A 9,965-nucleotide genomic window follows, 5' to 3' on the forward strand; every position below is an offset into this window, starting at 1 on the left:
CACAAAGAACAATTTGATTGGTTAAACCAAATAGTAGATCTAGGTAAGTTGCTGGGCTAATTAGCTTCATTCTACTTCCCTCATGAGAGGATAACTCACAAAACTCGGGTCTACATTTGTAAAATTTGTATATACACCTACATTTACATATGTCTGCACCTTTTATATGTCCTGCTCGTGTTGCAACTTCGAAGTGACAACATACCTCACGTGAACAAAATGGCAGAATGTGATACTGTGACCTTTGTCTTTTGTCATGATTTGGAAACTCTCTGAATCCAATTATTTTACAAGCAGTGACCACAACACACCTGATCAATTACAACACAGTAAAACATAATGTTACATATCAGTAAATACAATTAAATGAATATCACTTTTTAATATATAAAAACATCACCCAAAGCTGTAACAGCAAAACATAAATGAAGAGAATAACACGAATTAGAAAAAACGTTGATGCGTGATCTCCTTAACTAAGCACAATGTGTTCATCCCCTTGGTTTGTTTCCAGTTAGTAAAACAAAATCAGGATATGTAAAAACAACAACAATATATAGGCATTGAATAAATTAATCAATTTAAATCCCAACACAGTGATATATATATTCAAAATACATATTTACAACCTATTAAAATAAAAGAGAGAGAGACAAAAAAAATAAGTCCTAAAGGGAAAAAGTTTCTTGAATGAATTTTAATTGACTGTTAGCATTTCATGCTGAAAACTTTCACAATGTCCACCTCTTTTCTGAGCTCACTCATACTAATGTATATAATTGTGAATTTTCCATAAATAGACAAGTATTTTAGTAGGTTAAAACTTTTGCAGCATTTAGTAAGTTGATATGCACTTGGTACATGGAAATCCAAATCTGACATCATTTGTGACTGATATGTTAAAATACTATGTGCCGGTGGCTACAAAGGAAAAAGCTAAGGGAAAAGAAAAAAAACAAAGCACAAAAACAACAAAAGGGTGCAGCACAGCAACATTTCGGTTGCTGACTATGAATAACCCCAATTAAAACATTTAAATTAAGCTATAATCAGGAGCTAGATCATCAGACAGTTTGATTTTTTTATTTCAAACTACTAACAAACTACCACATAGTTTTATTTCCATTGCTTACTTAAATTCTGAGAGTGAGGAAAAAAACAAAAGCCACTTAGTCACATACATCTAAATCCACAAACTGCTGTTGAAAAAGCAGTTGAAAAATAAATAAAGAGAAAAAAAAATCTTCTAATCTTCGTTTGCTGACTTTTTTTGAACAACAGTGGAAACACATGCCAAAAAAAAAAAAAAAAAGATCTCTTCACAGGAATTGGTAAGTGGCGATTAAACATTCATGGCCGATAATTTCACTCAATTTAACACTGAAAGACCATTACCCACAGGTCATAGCAGTGAGTACAACTGCCTCCCCTTGCCTGACAAAATGCTCATGGTTCAGGTCTGATAGATGCAGTGGTCCCACTTTGTGTTCAACAGGCTAAATCAGGAGGGCAGCCACCGCTTCACTTGGGGTCCGGCCTAGTCTGGACTCTGAGGGGAAAATCCACCCAGAAATACTTTGACACTGTTCAACTAAAATCCATTTGGTGATACTATTCATTTAAGAAAAAGTTTACCAAAAACACGTCTACTTTACTTTCTCCTTGTGTGAAGGTTTGAGTTTAAAGCAATACAACCAGTGAGGGTTTTTTGTTAACTCAGAAACCGGCTGATGTTATCAAAAAGTCAAAAATGTAGAAGTCACTATCATAAGTTACTGTGCTAATATGACATGTTCATTTTTAGCAGGTTTTTCTTCATCTTCAAAAGCTTCAATCCTCTCTGGGCCAGTCTCAAAATTTCTCTTGATGTGGCAGAAATGGTTGTGTTCTCCAGGTGGCTCTTATGGACTTGGCCTAGTGTATCTGCAACAAATGAACTTCAGTGAGCCCTCCGCTTTGCTTCCTTTACCCAAATGTCTGTGTTGTAGTAGTCTTTTAGTTCAATATAATAAAACGAGCGAGAGTTTGTGGAAAAAGTGAAACTTCAAAAAACCTTAGTAATTCAAGGGGGTTGTGAATATAGTGCCTCATAAAGAAAATGCAACCTGATATCACAGCAAACTGTATAATAGGCCAGCTGGTGTATTGTGTGGATATTATGCTTTGCCTCGTCTATAGGTATCAAATTAACATGCATGCTTTTCAGTACCAAAAGAGCTTAAAAATTAGTTTAAAGCATCATGAAAACAGTCAGAGCCAACTTTTAAAGAAACATTACTAACACATTTACACATAAATACATATCAACCATACAGCTTAATCCTACGTTGCATAGAAGGAGAGTCAAAGCATGACATCCACTCAATGGACCAGCGGCTCTGTCGGGTTAAAGAATGTTTCATTTATGATATTAATGTAATGTTTTTGATGTAGGCTCTAGAGTGCAGGATGTGACCAAATTTACAGTGAACCAATAAAAGCACCTTCTTCAAGGCTGTTTATTTCTTCTCAATTTTCTTTATTTTTTCTTTAGTTCTTCTTATCAAAACATTTTCATCAGTGTAACTGATGCATGTGTAATGTTCACAGCTGTGAGTGCAGTGGCAAAACTGTCTTTTTTCACAGTCCTCTGTGTGAAAAAACAAAACAACAAAACAAATCAGCTCAAAACCTTACCCTTATCAAACAGTCCTCACCCAGCATGCTGGGAGTTGAGCGCCACATATTTCTGGTCCTCGGTAAAAATGAGGCTCATGTGTAAGTTCAGTAAGGAACATCTGTAATCACTCATTGGGCTGCAAACTCAATGCTAACATCATTACTCTGGTCCAATCATTTTCTTCCCTGCCTTCTCTCTGTGTTTAAAATCTCAGTGGTCTTCTGTCATTCTGTCTTTCAGACTGTCATTCATGCAACCAGGCTCCTCCTCATCTTCATCTTGACTGCCACCAGCATCTAGACTCCAGGGGGTGCTTTGCTCTCCTCTCACTACTGGGATCTCATTCTTCTATGATGGGTCACTGGAGTCTAATTGTCAGATAGCCTTACTGAATTCTGTAGCTCACTTAATCATGCTCAGTTCTTCTGCACGATCTGTTCTTGTAAACTTTTTTTTAATTTTCATTTTTCAAATAAAAAAGAGCAGAAGTAGATTGTGACTTGAGGTTTTTACTTCCACACACTGTTCAGGTCAGTTATGACTGTTGTAACTGTTCACATTCACTTAAGGGTTTTTTTTTTGTCACCATTGGATAATAAAGCCCTCCTTTACTTTCCAAATAGTGTTATTTAATTCTTTAAATCTCTTCTTATGTTGTAAATGTTTTTTTCTTAAACATCAAGCATCGTCTTATCAAAGACGTGTGTACTTGGAAGTTTATAATATATTTTGGATAATTTAGTATATGCCAGACAAGCTCTATGTTTATGTTTACAGTCAGAGAGCTGCACCAAAAGTGGAAATTCATACACACATTCATACCTATCCCATACACAATTGTCACGTAATTATAGGCATCAGACGGTGGTTGACAAAAAAAAATAAATAAATAAAACAAATAAAAAAAATAATCAGGCCAAGAGTTTGATTCCTTTTCAAGCTACTCTGTTTATTCAAATCAACAGACAAAGTGCAACTATATGTTTATTATGCTGTCAGATGGCATAGTTTCACTGAGGGATCACCATGGACAAAAGTATTCAAGCAAATTAGGTTTTTCTGATATTTAATGCAGAATTTATGTCTTTCTTTTTTAGTTTTTTGACAAATAAATTGAGAGATAGTTGGCAATTCTCTAAAAGTTGACCATACTACTACTACTACTACTACTAATAATATCAACAACAACAATAAAGATGTAATGTAATGTTTTAATGGTATGCCACAGCTATAGATACACCCTTTAAAATACCCCCAAAAACCATCAAATGCAAAACCGAGTGTACATTTAAAACATTTAAAAGTAATTGTTTCATTTTCACGAACAGCCAGTAAACACATTTGAAATTAATGCAAAACAATATTATTATACAAAGGTGGCTATGTATGTAACTTTAATATTGATTCACATAATCAAATTTGAGTATGCAAATTTCCAAATGGATTCTGTGCTGCAGAAACAAAACATTACCTACTGAGTAATGATAAATTCAGCAATACTCATCTTAATTTAAACAAAGATAAAACTACAAAGGTCTGATTAAAAATGTGAAAAAAAAACCCCTCACAACACAATGCAACACAATAAGAACAAAGAAACCCTATTTTCTATTTTAAAAATTGTATAAATCCCTAATAAATCCATGAAGGTAATAGCACATACACGGAACTGCATTTTAATGCACAAATAAAACAACAAATAAACTTATATCTCATAAATCTACTGTTTTAGAAAAAAAATCAAAACAGTACAATATATCAAGCAGCAACTAAAATATGTCAAACATTTTCATTGGTTATGCTTCACTCGTGTCATGTTATAAATGACAAAACAATTCTGTAATATCATGTTTTTAAAACTTCCAATTAAAACAATTAAACAACAATGTAAAAAATCATTTGAGACGTTTCTTCACAAAGTTTCTAAACTTCACTACATAAACGCTTACATAGATGTGACAAATCCACTAACAAAGTATTAAATAGACACTTGGCAAAAAAGTTTTAGGAACTCAACTTTTTGTTGTTTGTCTGTTGTTTAATCTAAGGTGTTAGCAGAAATAATATATTTATGACTAAAACTGTGGCAGCAGGAAAAATGACCATAACACATACTTCTTTTGCATTGGTTTTAAACATTACAGAGCCCTTTCCTTTCGTTTCTGCCCCTACATGTAAACACATAAACACAAAGAAAAGTCTCAGAATCACCTTCCCATGGGGTAACTGAGCACAAACTTTAATGTCCCTCATTATCTTTGGTGTCTTTCACATCGTTGGTCAGGGCTGTTCCACTGAGATCCATGACACTGTGATCTGAGGCAATCAGTAAAAATAAAATAAGTTGAAAAACACAATAATGGATGTTAAAAAAATCTTATTCCACAACAGAAACTAAGGTGTATACAAGCTGATGTTGTAATCTTAGTAGATATAATGTGTTAGTAAACATATTTGCATGTTAATATTTAGAACTTGCTGTTACATTAATGTCCAAGGTGTCTTTCTGCTGATATATAAAAAGTTGTCTGTTTGGTATATGTTTCCTTCCAAACATATATTATTGCTATTAAGAGCAACAAAACACTAATGGCGAGGGGACAGGACTTTTATTTTATATGTACCAATATTCATAAGAAGAGTAATTTCCTGGACTTGCTGGTTGTTTTGCAAATAAATACATGATGTTGGTTAAACTGGTAGTTTTACAAAATGTGTTTCGAAAATAATTTTTCAACCTGAAAAATGATGTCTTCAAGACCATAATACAAACACGATCACTATAGAACTATAAACTAATAACAAGCAGCTACAGTTCACTGTAGTTTCAACTGTTATGCTTTCTTACCTGTGTCTGCAGTTTTGCGCTGAATGTCAAAGGCCACAGGACCTCTGATGGTGAATCCAAGATAAAAGGCAACTGAGCGTGGTTTCCAAAGGCTGTTTCTCACATTGGCATCGATCTTAATCTCTTTGCCACCAACTCTTGTATACACTTTGTAGTTTCTTACTTCTCCATCAAGTCTGAGAAGGAGCTCTTGAACAGCAGGATTTCTGAAGATTTCTTCTTTCTTCCAGTTATCGCTCCAATCTGCTTCAATCACTTTCAGATGTTTCTCAATAACATTTCTGTGAACAATTCTCTTCACACCTTCACCTTTCCGAATGAAAAACACAGGAAGGAGGTATCTGTTTCGAAAGTACTTCTTATATGTATTTTCATAAGACTTGTACATTTGCTGAGTTAACTCACTGAGGTCATAATCACATTGGCCTTGATTTCCAGCCCAGTACCAGAGGAGGGAGAACATGTGCAGCTCAGGTGGGTCTTTCTTGCTCGATGGCATTTTCCCTATAAATAGTGAGAGGATGTTGTTGACCAGAGCTGCTTCTGAATCTGCACTTGGATGCATTTCTCTACACTTTGTAGATATGTCTTCGAGCTCTGATTGAGTGTATTGTTTGACAAGAAATGACAGCACTTCCACAAACTGGTCATCTAGGTTTCTGTCCTGAAACATCTGGATGAGTTGTTTTGCAGTTGTGTTGTCAACATACTTCTGGTAGCACTCTGAGGTGTCTTTAGATATATATTCAGGATCATCTTTCTCCATTTTAGGCTTTGAGTAAGTCTGAAATTTTTCCAAAAACATGCATTTTCTCTCAATGTCATCTTGCAGGCTTAATATGAGATCATTGAATCTTTGGAGTTTGTTGTCTCCAAGTAATTCGAGGACAGAGCCCATCGATACTTTTTTGGTGAGAACTTCTTCCCAGGTTTCATTTTGACTGACAAGTTTCTTATGCAGAGTTTTGCAGACCTGCAGGTAACCAAACTGCCCTCTGAAGTTATAAAAAGGTGAAACTTTTATATTGCCATGTTTTTTCATGTCTGGTCCATCTTCATCTTCAGCAAGTTTTTCTTCATCTTCAAAAGCTTTAATGGCTTTTTTGGCCAGTCTCAAAATGTCTCTTGGTTCAGAAACCTCATTGTTCATTAGGTGGTTTTTATGGACTTGGCCAAGTGTGTCAGCAACAAATGAATTTTGAGGATCTCTTTCTATTGCTCTCTGTGCCCACATTTCTGCCTGATTGTAGTCTTTTAGTTCTATATAATAAAAACGAGCAAGAGCTTGTGGAAAAAATGGATTTTGACCAAATGTATTTGAGGCCACTTTTAAAACTGTTGCACACTGCTCTTTCCCCTCCATCATTTCAATGTCTAGAATCAGTCTAGAAAACTTTTTCTGTTTGATGTCTGTGCTGTTGACTTGGTCCACTTCTTGTTTCATTTCTCTTTTGGTTAACATCTCTTTGACAAAACCAAGCAACCACAGAGGAATCGGATCTCTGCAAAAACTGTTCAAGAAGTTTCTTGTTGTGTCACTTCTGGTCACACCTGCCTTTGCCAACAGTTCAGTACAATATTGTGCTATCATAGTGTGAGCCATGTGGACCTTTTTCTCAGCTCTTCCATCTTCTTGGAATGTGATGATGAGATGACTGAAAGGCTGCGTTTGATCCTCCAGTGAAAGGTCATCGTAGTCTTCATGTCCGAGGAAGTCCAGGCACTGAGACTCCAGGAGATATGAACCTGGTACGTAGGCATTCAGCAGGCACAGGAAGGCAGCAAGCTGCGTCTTCCGAGGTTTATTTGTTTTTTTGCTGTTTTCTAATGCAGCACATGCCTCCCTGACGTAGTCCTGAGAGAAATTACTTTGCATTATGTTAAAGCCATGAAATTGTTCACATTTATCTTTGTACCTCTTTTGAAGCTCTTCCTTTTTCTTATCAAAATTTTTCTTCTCATTGTCTGAGAGTGTGTTCTTTAGGACAACGTGGTCACTCTGTTGAGGTGCATTGTTTCTCACACAGCTGAGGAAAATGACTACAGGCATACGAGTAACTATCTTCTGCTCAGCAACTGTCATCATAATGTTGATTTCAAGATCTTCCAGGATTTTCTTTTCATTCACTAACAACAGCACAGTGTTCTGGTTGTTTCGACTGCCTGCTGTGAAAAGTTGGACAACCTCTTTTGCAACTTTTGCCATGTCTGAGGTGGAGCCAGTTAAAACAGCACACCTGAAGGTTTTTCTCAAGTCCCACATCACCTGCATGGCCATTGTAGTTCCCCCACATCCTGGTTGGTGTGTCAGTTTTACAGCTGATATCCCTGGAAATGTTCTCTTTTTCTGAATTTGTTCCCTGAGTTTCTCATATCCATCTCTTTTGATAAAAGCAGTCCCAAGGGACTCTGCCTGTTCACTGATGTAGAAGTTTAACCACTGAGGTGGGGCCCCTCTGTAAAAATTCTCTTCTGTCTTCCCAGTGAGTGCTGGATCAAAAATTTCTCCTTCAAACTGATTTGCATGGAGAACATGCAACATTGTGCAGGAATCTCTGAATTCACTCCGTACATATACTTCCCCACCTTTAGCAGTGGACAGGGCTGGTCCGTTTGCCATCTTTAGCTTTAGCTGTCCTGTGCTGTAATAAGTTTTAGAAAATGAAAGTAATTTAGTTTGAACTGTTATTTGATCCTAAAGGAGTAGTCTAGATAGTAGCAGACACAACATTAATAAGAGTTTTGTATGCTGGGGTTGCACATTGACCCTATGAAATGTGAAGCACTTGTATATGAAGCCACAATATCAACCCCTAAATTTACCTTCATACACAAAACATTCACTCACTGACTGGATTTTCAGGTACACCTGTTCAACTGCTTGTTAAAATGAACATCTTGTCAGCTAATCATATGGCAATATCTCAATGCATTGTTGTATTTATAAAATCTTTAGGAATCTCCTAAACCCTGGAATTATTCCATGTGCAACTACAGAGTGACCGTACTATCTGCAGCACTCTTTATGTCAAGATATACATTTATAGCATCACATTCATAAAAAGTTTAACATTGTTGCAGATTTTTCTTGCCTTGTCTTTCAGTTGTTGCAAATGTAGCTGAGCTCCTCTCAAATGTTCTGCTGATCTGTGACTGGTAACTATGTTCCATAACCTGGGTACCAGGTAGCTGCTATATATAGTATACAGCCACATGCCACACCCAGGAAACGTTTGTGGGTATATGTATACACCCACCAAAAGACCCGTAGAATGTGAAAATCAAAGTGAGTAGTATGCTATGATCAAAATATTAGAAGGAATCATTTTAGGTAATATATATGGTCACATAAAAAGGTAAATGGGAATGGGGTATATTTAAGATATTTAGATGGAAGAAAATTAAGAATGAAGCTAATAAAGAAAAATTAGGGACTATGTTAAGAGTATAATATTGTATACTTGATGTCCCTCGAACTTCATGAGGAAGAATGTCTACATTGACTTAGGCTATTGTTTTCTCACTTTCTTGCAGCAGTCTCTTTTTACTGCAAAGGTTGGACATTTCTGGTAAAGGGCGGGGTGAGTTCATATGAACAGAAATTTTACTGGCAACAGGCCAGTTACATTCTTTACCCGTAACTTTGTAACACAGTAAGTACAGTGTAAAAAATGAAGGTCAACTAGTAAATTCATTTGAAACTACGACTAAATTGAAAAAAAAAGTTCTATTAACATGTTTGTTGTAAGGAATTTAATATTTTTGTTCTCTCTCATAATGAAACCTATCACTGCATTTCTTCAACACTGATTCTGACTGTCTCTGTAGGCCTGTCTGTCTGGTTTTATCAGTTACAATAAATCTCGTGTACTGACAAGGTTGGTGATTAACCCGTAAAAGGTTGAAGTGAATTCATTTGAACAGAAATGTTACTGACAAGAGGCCATGGAAATGTTAATATTTGTAACACTGTAACTGTAAAAAAAAGAAAAGAAAAAAAATACTCAGTGAAGTAAAGTTTCATTTTTCCATGTTATTAAAACATGTTTTTTCTAATTTTATTTAATTTCTTTGACTTTCTTTCATTCTCATAACAAAACCTATAACTGCATTTCTTCACTTTCAGTTCTTACTGTTAACCTGTAAACCTGCCTGCTGGGTTTTCTGGTACTGACAGAGGTTTTTTAGGTCTGGAGGCAAACTGGAGGATGTTTTTAGGATTGCTTAGTTACCAGAAGAACCAAACAATACTATTCCAAGAAAAAACGTAATGCTGAAAATGTCTCCAAAATGTATTTAAATATAACTGCTGCAGATGGGTTTAGGCTACCTTTTTGGAAGCCACTGGACCAAGCAGGAGAGTAATATCAAGAAATGGCCAAGTACTTCAGTTATTTAGGTTATTGTTCGAGTGGCTCAGTCACAAATCCTTCTTTTTCATTTCTTCCTCTGATGTCT

The 9,965-nt window shown here is 35.8% G+C and overlaps 1 protein-coding gene across 1 annotated transcript; it reads right to left on the bottom strand.

The window, feature by feature from the left end:
- Positions 1–4,632: 4,632 nt before the first annotated feature.
- Positions 4,633–8,655, bottom strand: LOC113012929 (sterile alpha motif domain-containing protein 9-like). The gene is made up of 3 exons (XM_026153390.1): positions 8,600–8,655; positions 5,508–8,149; positions 4,633–4,975 (listed from the first exon to the last, which is right to left on the bottom strand). The coding sequence occupies exons 2-3, from the start codon at positions 8,125–8,127 to the stop codon at positions 4,899–4,901; spliced, it is 2,697 nt and encodes an 898-aa protein (XP_026009175.1). The 5' UTR covers positions 8,128–8,149; positions 8,600–8,655; the 3' UTR covers positions 4,633–4,898.
- Positions 8,656–9,965: the final 1,310 nt, after the last annotated feature.

This window comes from Astatotilapia calliptera, chromosome 3 (assembly GCF_900246225.1).
Source record: "Astatotilapia calliptera chromosome 3, fAstCal1.2, whole genome shotgun sequence".
Lineage (NCBI taxonomy): Eukaryota > Metazoa > Chordata > Actinopteri > Cichliformes > Cichlidae > Astatotilapia > Astatotilapia calliptera.